The sequence below is a fragment of the Cetorhinus maximus genome, chromosome 17 (assembly GCF_964194155.1).
Source record: "Cetorhinus maximus chromosome 17, sCetMax3.hap1.1, whole genome shotgun sequence".
NCBI lineage: Eukaryota > Metazoa > Chordata > Chondrichthyes > Lamniformes > Cetorhinidae > Cetorhinus > Cetorhinus maximus.
This window is the reverse complement of record NC_135895.1, coordinates 67,005,581-67,019,888: the sequence shown is the minus strand read 5'-3', so window position 1 is coordinate 67,019,888 and position 14,308 is coordinate 67,005,581. Positions and strand designations below refer to the sequence as shown.

The 14,308-nt window shown below is 41.7% G+C and overlaps 1 protein-coding gene across 3 annotated transcripts in view; it reads left to right on the top strand.

The window, feature by feature from the left end:
• smg7 (SMG7 nonsense mediated mRNA decay factor) overlaps positions 1–14,308 on the top strand; it is a 170,458-nt gene that overhangs the window by 113,905 nt on the left and 42,245 nt on the right. For all 3 annotated transcript variants that reach the window (XM_078561379.1, XM_078561380.1, XM_078561378.1), the window contains exons 13-14: positions 4,460–4,579; positions 6,461–6,887. In XM_078561379.1, coding sequence (XP_078417505.1) covers positions 4,460–4,579; positions 6,461–6,887 — 547 coding nt within the window. The remainder of the gene's footprint in view (positions 1–4,459; positions 4,580–6,460; positions 6,888–14,308) is intronic.

Here is a 14,308-nt window from a genome sequence, read left to right as displayed (position 1 = left end):
GGGGAACTTTAAGGTGGTGGTGCATTTGCTGCCCATGTCCTTCTAGGTGGTAGAGGTTGACGTTTGGAAGGTGCTGTTGAAGTAGTCTTGGTGAGTTACTGCACTGCATCTTGTAGATGGTACACCATGCTGCCACTGTGTTGGTGGTGGAAGGAATGCATGTTTAAGATGGGGATTGGGGTGCCAATCAAGTGGGCTGCTTTGCCCTGGATTGTTTTGAGGTTTTTGTGTTGTTGGAGTTGCACTCATCCAGGCAATTGGAGAATACTCCATCATACATCTAACTTGTGCCCTGTAGACAGTGGACAGGTTTTGGGTAGTCAGGAGGTGAGTTATTTACCACAGAATTTCTAGCCTCTGACCTGCTGTTTAGCCGTATAAATACTATGGCTACATCTAGTTCAGTTTCTGGTCAATGGTAACCCCCAGGATGATGATGATGGGGGATTTAATGATAATGATGCTATTGAATGTCGAGGGGAAACGGTTGGATTATCTCTTGTTGGAGATGTCATTGTTTGCCACTTGTGTGGTATGAATACCACTTAACAGCCCAAACCTGAATGTTGCTGCATATGGATACAGACTGCTTCAGTGTCTGAGGAATCGCAAATGGTGCTGAACCTTGTGCAATCATCAGCAAACATCCCCACTTCTGGCCTTATGGTGGAGGAATGGTCATTGATGAAGCAGCTGAAGGTGGTTGGGCTGAGGGCACTACCCTGAGAAACTCCTGCAGCGGTGTCCTGGGACTGAGATGATTGAATACCAATAACCACAACCATCTTCCTTTATACTAGTTGTGACTCCAATCAGTGGAGAGTTTTCCCCCTGAACCCCATTGACTTCAAATTTGCCAGGACACTTTGATGCCACACTCAGTTAAATGCTAACTTGAAGACAAGGGCAGTCACTCTCACCTCACCTCTTGAGTTCAGCTCTTTTGTCCATGTTTGGAGCAAGGCTATAATGAAGTCAAGAGCTGAGTGGCTATGGTGGAACCCAAACTGATCATCAGTCAGCAGGTTACTGATGCTTGATAGCATTGTTGATGACCTCTTCCATCACTTTGATAATGGAGAGTGAACTGGTGGGACAGTAATTAGCTGGGTTGGATTTGCCCTACTTTTTTGTTTACAGGACATACTTGGCCAATTTTCCACATTGCTGCATAGATGCCAGCATTGTAGCTGTACTGGAACAGCTTGGCTAAGGGTACAGTTCATTCTGGAGCACAAACGTTCTGGAATGTCAGGACCCATAGCCTTTGCAGTACCCAGTGCCTCCAGTTGTTTCTTGATATCATGTGGAGTGAATCGAATTGGCTGAAGAAAGGTATCTGTGATGCTGGGGACCTCGGAAGGAAGCCAAGATGGGTCATCCACTCAACTGGCTGAAGATGGTTGCAACTGCTTCAGCCTTGTCTTTTGCAATAATGTGCTGGTCTCCCCATCATTGAGGATTGCCTTATTCGCGGAGCCGCCTCCTTCAGTTAGCTGTTTAATTGTCTATCATGATTCATGACTGGATGTAGCAGGACTGCAGAGGTTGGATCATTTCTGTTGGCTGTGGGATCGCTTAGCTCTGTCTCTTGCATGCTGTTTGGCATGCAAGTAATTGTGTGTTGTAGCTTCACCAGGTTGACATCTCATTTTTAGGTATGCATGGTGCTGCTCCAGGAATGCCCTCATGCACCCTTCATTGCTTAAATGCACAAGTGAAGCCTTTGCCATTAAGGATCTTGCTGGTCTTGTATTGTACCAAATACTTTGCCGAATGCTTCCCATTATTTGTAGGTTTACTTATTAACTGCTTAACCCAGTTTACTGCGGTCATTTTATTTCTTTTCCTTTTGATTTACTTAAATTTAAAACCTTGATTTGTGACTTGCTTCTGTGTCTCAAACCTAATATCGAATTTAATCATCCTATGGTCACTATTTACAAGCTGTTGACTTACACAATTAGACTTTTAACTGCCTCATTACTCATGACAATCTAATATGCCCTTCTTAGTTGTTGGTTTGAAAACACATTGGCATTACAGCTTGAGCCTTTTTGCTTCTCCCATTCTAGGAGAAAGTTGAAACCTCCCATTATTTATAATCATGTTGTTTCTGTCACTCGCTTCTCTGATCTATCTTTATACAATCCCCCACTACATCACCACTGTCTGCAGGTGGGTAGACATCTCTCACCCACGTCATGTATCCCTTACTGTTTGTTCCTTTGTTCTCCCATGCTGTTTCCACTGCCTATTCACCCTTATTGATTTTTTTCTTTCCACTGCTATGCTTTTGATTTTTATCAATATTGTTGTTACACCACCCCTACCAATTTCCTTGTCCTTTCTGAAGATTCTGTGGCCTAGAATATTTAGTTCCCAATTATGCCCAAGCCTCTAATGGCTACCAGTTCATATCCTTTCAGTTGGATTTGAGCTTCTAACTTTTTAAAAAATTCTTTATGCTTTGTGCACTTGTGTCCATTACTTCTACTTGGGCAACTCCCTACCCTACCTCTGGTGTATTTCTCACATTTTTTTGATTTTTCGTGTTTATTTTCCTGATCTATTTATCCCTATGCGAAACTGCATGTGGCTTGGGTTGCAGTCTAGAGATTACCATCCTCGAGGTCTTGTTATTCAATTTAATGTCGAGCTGATACTCTTGATACGTTCTCAACAGAACCCCCTCTTTGCTCTTATGTCATTGATTCCAATATAGATCATAACAGCTGATTCATCTCCCCTCCCTTTCTATTATGAGATCCAACTTCCCTTCTTGTGAACCAGGGGGCCAAGAACTCCCAAGCGCTGATGGAGTTTCGCGCATGCGTGGAAGTGAGCAGTGCATCGGGCTGAGGATGGCCCAGGACACCTTCGCAAAAAGAAAAAAAACTGTGCGAAAACCAGATCATATGACCCAGGAGCGGAGCGCCCTGGTAGATAGAATCCTAGAGAGGGGACAGGGAGAGAAGCAGAAAAAGAGGCTCCAAGCAAAAAAAAAAGGGCTGCAATTGGCAAACCTTAAATGGAGAGGGCTCAGGAGAAGCCCTGGTGATTGAAGGAAGCAGCAGAAGGTTGGTGATTCTGTGCTCCGGGCTGTTGGGAGCAAAGGTACTCCTGCTCAGTGTGGCCAAAGAGCTGAAGTTGTGCTTATGAGTTGCTGCTGGAGTGCAGACTTGGGAATGGGGTGGGCTGTCGTTGAGGCCGTCCAAGTTGGATCAACTTTTGGAGAGAATTCAAAGGTGCAGACTGGAATCCCTCGTAAGAGAGAGTTTCAATGAGATTTGTTGACTCTCAGCATTTACTGATGTCTGGATGAGTTGTTGTGCAATCCGTGGAATCTGTCTTGGTCACATCTGTCATTTATTGTGCAGTGCCGTCTGCTTGGCCACAATTTTCCTGTTAATTCACATGTACTTGATACTCTAACTTTCAGGGTTAATATAAGATTGTTTCATTTTTCTGATGTATTTTAAAGTTTATTTTTATTTGCTCAAAACCTGTGGAATCTTGTGGCTTTATTCTCAGTAAATGTTTTGGATCCCAAACTTTGTTCACTTTAAACAAAGTTATTGGTCCCTAACCATATCTTACCAAAGACTTGGTCTGGCCCAGAATCATAACACTTTGTGTTCAGCCAATTCAAGACATCCCTTACCTCGTTGAGTAACACACCCTACTGATCTCTCGCTCCTATCTACACAGGATATTATCTCTCTCATACTTCCTAATTATAAATCTACAATAACTGGAGCCTTTTTATTGTGCCACAAGAACAAAGTATTGCAGATGCTAGAAACCTGAAATAAAAAGAGAGGGTGCTAGAAATACTCAGCAGGTCTGGCAGCATCAGTGGAGAGAAGAAAAATAGAGTTAGCATTTCAGGTTGACAGCCTCTCTCCACAGATGCCTCCAGACCTGCTGAGCACTTCTAGCATTTTCTGTTCTCTCTATGCTGCTGTCTGTTTCTCCCACCCTCACCCCCACTTTGACTACCTGCTGCTCCCAATGCCTTGTCTTTTGGTTAGCATTCTGGCCATCCTCTCCATAGTAGTGTTCCTTATTTCTATTAGTAACAAGTATATCGTACCTATCGGACAGGACAGGTTTCTGTGGTTCCTCCTTCCATGCATCTGCTAGGCTCCTGTTACCTCGTTGACTGTCAGTCACACATACTTCTCTTTATCTACTTGTACCTCACCCTTTTGGGCTTCTTAACCGTGTTCTAGTGGGGAGAGAAATAGGATTCCAAAGATGGATGACACACATCTTGGTTCTTTGCATGACTGAGATTTTTGTTTCCGAATTTCTCCATTTGCTGAAGTTATTTGATTGCTGTATTTCGGTTATCATTTATTCCTCGTGTACTGAGGATTTTTTTTTACTTCCATTGTTTTGTGTAATGAATCTGTTCAAGATGCTCTATACGTTGATGTATTTCATTCTTGTAAAGAAATCTGGATTTCTCGAGCGGGCACCAAGGAATAGTGGGAGACAAGGAAGGGCAGCAGCTAAGGACACGCCATCAGCGATTACTTGCTTTGGGAAAGTGGATAGCAGAAAATCATTCCAGGTATATGTAACCAAAATTAAGTTTTAAAATTCACTGTTTGTACATGAGTAAATTTAATGTCCTCCACTTAAATTGGCTGATGGTGGTTTTAACCAAGGAGAGAGGATTAAAATCAATTGTATTTTAACTTCTTGATTTCTTTTTGTAATTTCAAAAGCAAAAACAATGGCTGCTCCCTGATGACTTAGCAAGTTTATCCAATGGTGTCTGAGCCTTACAGACCAGGAAGGTCCTTAGTTTGATCTCTGAATTGCATTGAGTTATCTGATCTCATTGAGGTGTCTACAGTTGGCCTCAGTTCCTGGGTGTTAGTTTGCTGATCTCTATCTAGCTACCCCTGCTGGATTTGCATGTCTATGAACAGTGGTCAAGGACAGCATTGGACTTATTCCAATCAAAAAGCCTTTAGTATTCTCACGCTGGGCCCAGATATTAAAGGGCGATGGAATTGCACACCAGCAAGGTATCCAAGTCTGCAGTGGGGGTTTGAGAAAACAGGAAAAAATACAATTGAATGTAGTTTGCATCATTGTAAAAAGTCACATTCCTTTTTTTTATGCTGGCTGACAAAGTACTCATAAGATTGTGTACATAAATTGTAACAACAAAATTGTAACAAAGCAATATTTGTAAATGTATGAGAAACTAAGGCATGAAGTTTTATTTATATTAAATCCAGATGCTTTAGCGTTTTAATTAGTGCTTTGAAACTGGAAAGCAGGTCTTTATTTTCCCAGTTAGTGCCATAATGAAGGACTGGAAGTCAGACTGCTCAACATTGGTTTGAAACTGAGAGCCTAATTCATTTGTTTAGACTTCACATATAATAGAATATTGCCTTTCATTCTCTGGACAAAAATAACTTGGGACCACCTCTCCAAGAAGAATACATATACATGTTATCATATGGTTCTTTTGTTTCTCATGATTGCAGTCTTTTGAAATGAATAAAGTGGTTTCCAGATTCAGCAGGAGGGTAAGGTGTGACCAGCTCCTGTCAAGATGGCTGCCCTCCTTGAACCTTGAAGTCAAACTTTTCAAGTTAAGACAAATCAGGACTTGGCACAAAATCTTCTGCCTGATCCTCAGCAAAGAAGTCCAGCTTCTTTCAAAGAAGCACACAACTGAAAGAAACAAGGCTACCATTAAAGCTTTTAGTAACTAAAACAAATTGCTCAAATCTAGTTGCCCCTGGAAGTAACCTTAGTATTGAGCCACTCTTGGGGGGCTTTCACTCAAAGGGGTTTATAGTGCATTTTACTGGAAAATCTAATTTCTTTTAAATGTGATTCAAACCTACAAGTTAAAGATTTATGAAAAGATTTAATCAAAGTTTCGGTGAATTTTATTGAGCACTTAAAAGACAAATAAAATATACTATTGTTAAACATGGGAACAGGAGTAAACCATTCAGCCCTTCAAGCCTGTTTGTTCAAACAGTTAGATAATGGCCAATCTATGTCTTAACTCTATCAACATATTTTGGTTCCACAGCACATAAGTACCATTGTCTAAGAAAAACCAGTCAATCTTTTTGAAATTTTCAATTGACCTATCTTCAGTTTTTTGGGAGAGAGGGTTCCAGATTTTCACTACCCTTTGTGTGAAAAAGCACCTCACATCACCCCTGAATGGCCTAGCTCCAATTTTAAGATTATGTCCCCTTGTTTTGTACCCTTCCATCACAAGAAATAGTTCTCTCTATTTACCCTATCTAATCATCATAATCATCTTAAAGGCAATTAAATCACTTTTTAAACTCCTATAATCAAGGGAATAAAAGCCTAGTCCATACAATTTGCCCTCATATTTTAACCCTTTCAACATTCCTAAAGCACATTCTGTGCAAGTGTTTGTTCATAATATATGTTACTTTCTCAGACTTATCCAGAGCAAAAATGAAGAAGGAAAACTACTGTTTGTAACTGACATCCCAGAACTGGTTAATGAGGATTCTTCTGAAACAAAGGATAGCCTGATTTTGCTGGAACCTCCCTTTTTAGAACCTAGCAGCGTTGAGATTGGACAGGGTCTAAAATCTGTCTTGTCTTCAGGCAAGACTCAGAGTAACAGTTCAGATAGTGGTGAAAAACTGGTTACCTTCAAGGAGAATATCAAACCACGAGAACAGAATCGGAATCACCATCTGAAAGAAGGCATGAAGGAAAGATGGGACTATAACAAAGGAAACGATATTGCAAACAAAATGGATGTAAAAAGAGACAGCAATAAGAGAAAGACTGAACCAAAGAAAAACAATCAGGAGAAGAACCTGGAACATGCACGGAAACAGAATATGGCGGTGCAGGTAAGGAACCACTTCTTGAATTTGAAATCTATGGCTTTGTAATAGAAGTCAAACCTTCCATTTGTAGAAAGATTGCTCTAAATATACTTTGAAAATTCAGAGACAGTGCATGAGGTCATAGAATAATAGAGGTCTACAGCACAGAAAAAGGCCCTTCAGCCCATCGAGGCTGCGCCGGTCAAAGAAGTACCCAACCATTCTAATCCCATTTTCCAGCACGAGGCCCATAGCCTTGTATGTCATGGCATCACAAGTGTACATCCCAATTATCCTCAAACGTTATGAGGGTTTCTGCCTCTACCACCCTTTCAGGCAGTGAGTTCCAGATTCCCACCACCCTCTGGGTGAAAAAATTCTTCCTCACATCCCCTCTAAACCTCCTGCCCCTTACCTTAAATCTATGCCCCCTGGTTATTGGTCCCTCCACCAAAGGGGAAAAGTCCCTTCCTGTCTACCCTATCTATGCCCCTAATAATTTTATACATCTCAATCATGTCTCCCTTCAATCTCCTCTGCTCCAGGGAAAATAACCCCAGTCTATCCAATCTCTCCTCATAACTAAAACCCTCCAGCCCAGGCAACATTCTGGTAAATCTCCTCTGCACTCTCTCTAGTGCAATCACATCCTTCCCATAATGTGGATTCCAGAACTGCACGCAATACTCTAGCTGTGGCCTAACCAGTGTTTTATACAGTTCCAGCATAACCTCCCTGCTCTTATATTCTATGCCTCAGCTAATAAAGGCAAATATCCCATATGCCTTCATAACCACCTTATCTACCTGTCCCACTACCTTAAGGGACCGGTGAACATGCATATACCAAGGTCCCTCTGACCCTCGGTACTTCCCATGGCCCTATCATTCATTGTGTATCCCTGTGCCTTGTTTGTCCTGCCCAAGTGCATCACCTCACACTTATCCGGATTAAATTCCATTTGCCACTGATCAGCCCATCTGACCAGCCTGTCTATACCCTTCTGTAATCCAAGGCTATCCTGCTCACTGTTTACCACCCCACCAATTTTCGTGTCATCCGCGAACTTACTGATCAACCCTGCTACATTCAAGTCTAAATCATTTATATATACCACAAACAGCAAGGGACCCAACACCGATCCCTGTGGAACCCCACTGGACACAGGCACCCAGTCACAAAAACACCCCTCAACCACCACCCTCTGCTTCCTGCCACTCAGCCAATTTTGGATCCAATTTGCCAAATTGCCTTAGATCCCATGAGCTCTTACCTTCATTATCAGTCTCCCAAGCAATGCTGAAGTCCAAGTAGACTACGTCAAATGCATTGCCCTCATCTACACACCTGGCCACCTCTTTGAAAAATTAAATCAAATTGGTCAGACATGACTTCCCGTCAACAAAACCATGCTGACTGTCCTTGATTAATCCCTGCCTCTCCAAGTGTAGATTAATTCTGTCCCTCAAAATTGCTTCCAATAGTTTCCCCACCACTGAGGTTAGACTGACTGGCCTGTAGTTCCCTGATTTATCCCTTCCTCCCTTCTTGAATAACAGTACCACATTGGCTGCCCTCCAGTCCTCTGGCACCTCTCCTGTGGCCAGAGAGGTATCGAAAATTGTTGCCAGTGCCCCTGTTATCTCCTCCCTTGCTTTACTCAACAACCTGGGATACATTTCATCCGGGCCTGGAGATTTATCTACTTTTGAGCCTGCCAGACCACTTAGAACCTCCTCTCTTTCTATGCTAATTTCTTTAATTATATCACAGTCCTTCTGACTGATTTCCATACCCACGTCATCCTTCTCACTTGTGAACACCGACACAGAGTATTCATTTAGAACCCTACCTACATCTTCCGGCTCCACACACAAATTACCACTATGGTCCTTAATGGGCCTTACTCCTTCCCTAGTTACCCTCTTACTCTTAATGTACTTGTAAAATAACTTTGGATTTTCCTTTATTTTACCTGCCAATGTTTTTTCATGCCCCCTTTTTGCTCTCCTAATTTCCTTTTTAAGTTTCCCCCCTACACATTCTATACTCCTCTAGGGCTGCCGCTGTTTTGAGCTCTCGGTATGTGCCATAAGCCTCCCTTTTTCTCTTTATCCAATCCTGTATATCCCTCGACATCCGGGGTTTCCTGTATTTGTTGGTCCCACCCTTTGTCTTTACTGGAATATGTTGGCCCTGTACTCCCCCTATTTCCTTTTTGAATGAGTCCCACTGCTCTGATGCAGATTTACCTAAAAGTAGCTGCTCCCAGTCCACTCTGGCCAAATCATATCTGATCTTATTAAAGTTGGCCTTCCCCCAATTTAGAACTTATTTCTGGCCCATCCTTGTCCTTTTCCATAACAACCTTGAATCTAATGGAGTTATAATCACTATCTGCAAAATGCTCCCTCACTGATACCTCTACCAATTGCCCAGCTTCATTCCCTGAACCTTCTACGTACTGGCCTAAAAAGCTCTCCTGGATGCATTTTAAGAATTCTGCTCCCTCTAAACCTATCACACTATAACTAACCCAGTTAATGTTGCGGAAGTTGAAATCCCACACTATTACCACCCTGTTATTTTTACACTTCTCTGAAATTTGCCTACATATCTGCTCTTGTATTTCTCTCTGACTGTTTGGGGGCCTATAGTACACTCCCAGCAATGTGATTGCTCCTTTTTTGTTTTTCAGTTCTACCCATATGGCTTCATTTGAGGAGCCTTCCAAGATGTCATCCCTCCTTACTGCTGTAATTGATTCCTTGATCAATATTGCAATACCCCCTCCTCTTTTACCTCCTTCCCTGTCTTGCCTGAAGACCCTATATCGTGGAATATTGAGCTGCCAACCATGTCTCTGTGACAGCAATGACATCATACTTCCATGTGTTAATTTGTGCCCTCAACTCATCTGCCTTATTCATCAGACTCCTTGCATTAAAATAAATACGATCCAACCTTGCCAAGCTCCCTTGTTCCTTAACTGGCCTATAATTTCTAAGCCTTCCAGACTCACTTGCTCTCTCTTCTAATTTTGGTTGTGCATTTCCCCCTGCTGAACCTCCTGTCAGGATCCTATCCCCCTCCCAAGTTAGTTTAAACCCTCCCCAACAGCAGGTTTGAGGCGAAAACCAAAATTGGTCATGAATTGATCCATGTGGATGATCTTGTTTAACTCTTCTGAAAGAATAAATATCTAAGCATACTAGAAAGAAAAACTTGCATTTCTGTAGTGCTTTTCTCAACCTAAGAGTATATCTCAGTATTTTGTAGCCAATTAATTATTTCTAAAGCGCAAGCGTTGTTGTGTAGACAAACAGAGCTGCCAATGTGTGCACGGCATGGTCCTGCAAATGGTAAATGAGAAGGAACAAATAATGGGTCTTTTTGTAGCTGATGGATAACTGGTCCAGAATATTGTGATTGGGATCTTTTAGGTCCACTTAAGCAGCTGGATTTGTTTTAATGCCATTCAAAAAATGGCACCTCTGGCAATGAAACACTCTGTTCAATACTGAAATGTCAAACAAAGAGTACGTGCTCAAGTAAGGCTTTAATCCCTGTCTGTGAGGTTAATGTGCTCATGCTTAATGTATGTTTCTTAAGGTTTTCTTTTTGATTTTCATTACTTTGAGAAATGGATCATAATTTAATTGTATAGTGGCAGTGTTAAAAATTGGTTTAAAATGCAAGCATTTAAAGTAATTAGTGGTTTCATTAAAAACACACAATTTTCAGAATGTTATGTTTTGATAACTAATATGATTGTCTGTGGGAAGCTTTTTTTAAAATACGCTTTTCATTTCTTGCGAGTTTTAATGAAGCCTAAATGATTTAGATTTAATGCTGAAACTTAAACGTGGACAGGGGAAGACACCGTATTCCATAAAATTAAAGGGTAACACTGGAGCAGAACTTCATAAAATTAGAAGAGGAAGACTCTTATGTGCAAAGTCTGCTTTTAAGTCTTTCCTCTAAATAATTATGAAACATAAAAATGATAAACATTATAACTTTTAGGAATTTTGGTCATTTGATTGGAATGTACTTTCTAAAAGGTTGTGAACTCCCCCTAGTTTACATTAGCTACATATGTTGCCTTTTAAAAGATCTCATTAGAATGTGCTAAATTTTTTAACTGTTCTTTATTTTCTGTTTTTGTAAGCTCCCAATGCTATGATTATAAAAAGTAGTGTACTGTGATAGTGTGTAGGAAGATATATTGCAGCGTGTACATCGAGACAGAAGGACATACTGATACCATTTCATTGGTCTTTATACATATTTTATAGCCTAATAATAAAAATATAAAAATTTGTTAAACTTTGTACTTTGGCAGTTAGCATCATTTACCCTGGTATACAGAATTTATATGAAACTATTTGCAGAAACTGACCTGAAGCTGTGAACTTGAAAATTTTGGCAATATTTCCTGTATTCTAGGATCACCCTCAAGGGCAAAGATACCTATGTTTTTTTTAACCAACTCAACTGACTTCTAAAACACTTCTCCCTGCCTCCACCATCCATCAGGTTCAAGGAACTGATGGATTTCACTCTCACCAGGACTGAGACCATCACTTCAGCTGTCCCCTTTCCTGTTTACCACCTCCGCCCCCACCCCTCAGCTGAAACTCTCCCTTGGTTCCCATCTTTCCTAATCCTGAATCCTTGTTTCTCTAGCTTCTCTCCCATCTTGCCTCATGCTCTTCCTGAGTTCATCTCACCCATGAGACTCACTTCTTCCTGACTTGACCTATTTCCATTAAACTGCTGGCCACCCAACTTTGCTTCATGGGCCCAAACTAGCTGACATTGTAAGCTGTTTTCTGACCTCGGGTACGACTCCCTTCCTTTTCAAATCTGCATAATTGCTCAAAACCTCTCCCTCCTGCAGATTTGTTTGAATCTCTCTGATCATGTTCTTGCTGCAGGGCCAAATTGGCTCTACCCAAAGTCGCAGTCTCTGTGACTATTGGGGGGCATTGAATTTTAACCCCTGAAAACAGGCCGATGGGAGTTTAAAATGGGAACATTCTGAATCATGAAATTGTAGTTTTAACAGTGGGGTAGCTATTTAAATACAATAAAGAGGCAGAAGGCCTTGTTTTCAGTCATGACCAGCTGAGTTTTCCAGGTCTTGGGGAACCAAGGGAGTGGGGTGTCTAAAGGGAGTAGAAGACTATCGGATCCAGGAATTAAGTGCCTATTCACTTACCTGCCACAGCCATGTTTAACTCCTTCACCAACAGCCCCAGCAATCAGACAGTACCCCAACCCTTCTGATCTGCCTGGAATCATCTAATGATCTCCACGAGACCTGCAACCTCTTCCGATACTCTCTGGCCTTCAGTCTCTTTCCTCCAACATCCCACCCCCTACTGCCCCTGCTCTCCAGCCTTGCCCCCTTCCCTGCTCTCCAGCCTTGTTTCTCTAGCTTCTCTCCCATCTTGCCATCAATCTTGACCCTCTCTCCCCCGCCTTGCCCCCAATCTTGACCCTTTCTCCCCCGCGGCTTGTTCTGGCCTCAGATTCACCTACTGCACCCACCGCCCCAACAGTTCCAGCCTTTCCAAGCCCCCTTGTCCTTCCTCTTTGTACCCTGGCTTGGCCTGGTGCTGAAGAGCCCCCCCCCCCCCACCCCCCCTCCTCAACACCAGCCCCCCTGTACATGAGCAGAGGAGCAAGAGAAATGTTGACAATTCAGCAAATATATTTAATGTCCTACGATTATTTTACTCATTTGAATGTAAATATGGATCATCGTTGGGCTGAATAGTTGTGAAGGAATCATTGGACAGTGTACTATTTTCCCCAGTTGGGCGTTTCAAAAACAAGTGGCTGAGCTACAAATGTAATATGCAGCACTAGAAACTGAGAAAATAGATGATAAACTATCAAGCCATCACACCGTGGAATGTAAACCTTTACGCTGAGGAATCTCACTGTCACGAATTTGCTGTCTCAGTGTAAGGAATTAGTGTTAATTTCTGGCTCTCATTGGAATTGCAAAATGGGTAAGAAAAAAACAGAACATGCTATTATGTAGTACCTACCCACTGAAGATGCCTTGAAGCCCTTCATGTTAGATTAAACACTTACATGTTGGTCGAATGTAGAATGTTAGCCAGCCCTCCTGTTTAGCTATCACCATAGCTCAGAGCTATGTTGGCTCCCAGTCAAGTAATGCCTTGATCTTAATATTCTCATCCTTGTTTTCAGATACCACATGTCCTCAACCCTCCCTACCTATGTAATCTTCTCCATCCGCACAATCCTGAGATACCTGTACTTATGTAATTCTGGCCTCTTGAGCATCCCTGGTGGATTGCTCCACCATTGGCATATATGCCTTCAGCTGCCTAGGCCCTGAGCTCTAGCATTCTGTACCTAAACGTCATCTCCTTTGTACCTCTCTTTCTTCCTTTAAGAAACTCCTTAAAACCTTACTCCTTGACCAAACTTTTAGCCATCTGGCCATTATATCACCTACCTTGGCGGTTTGGTGTCTAATTTTGCTTTTTAATGCTTTTGTGAAACACCTTGGGATGGTTACAGACATAGAATTACATAGGATGTAGGGCACAAAAACAGGCCATTCAGCTCGAGCAGTCCATGCTGGTGTTTATGCTCTACTCCAGATACCTTCCATCTTTCCTCATCTAAATCTATCAGCATAATCCTCAATTCCCTTTTTCCTCATATGTTTGTGTAGCCCCCCCCCCCACCTTAAATGCATCTATACTATTCATTTCAACCACTCTCTGTGATAGCGAGTTTCACAACCTCGCCACTCATTGTTTTATTATATTAAGGGCCCTAAATGATCACAAGTTGTATTTACATACCCGATATTGTTAATCGCCTCTGTTCCATAAGCTTAGAATTGCAATACCCCAACGATTGTAGTAAGAAAATTCTACTATCTCACAACAAGGACAAAACATGTAGCTGATTCCCTAGATGGGATCAAGGGTCTTTGCCAGCTGTTCACTAGAATAATACATTACAAAACAGCCTTCTTCCCCTCCATATCTGAGTGACGGAGGCATTGGGATGGTCTAGAAGATGAAAAGGAGGTTCTTTGCTTTTTGCTTTGATTGTATGGAAATAATTAACCAGGGCCAAGCTCTTGGATCTTGAGTTTCATTGTGCTTCAGTATGATATGTGTGATTGTATAAGAATGTGATGTTAATTGTACATTTATTTTGTGCTATAACCTGTGCAGTGCAAAGTGTTATATTATGTATGCATTTGACATTATTGTAAACAAGAGAACTTCAGTTTATAAAAAACCTTGCAAACCTCAAGGTGACCAGTCTAGTCAGTGCAATGTTCAAGCTCTGGATTGTCAGCTGAGACACTTGAATTTGTATTCTAGTATCCACTGACATTTCTACTCTTCAAACAAAATCTTGATAAGATTGACCAGAAGGCA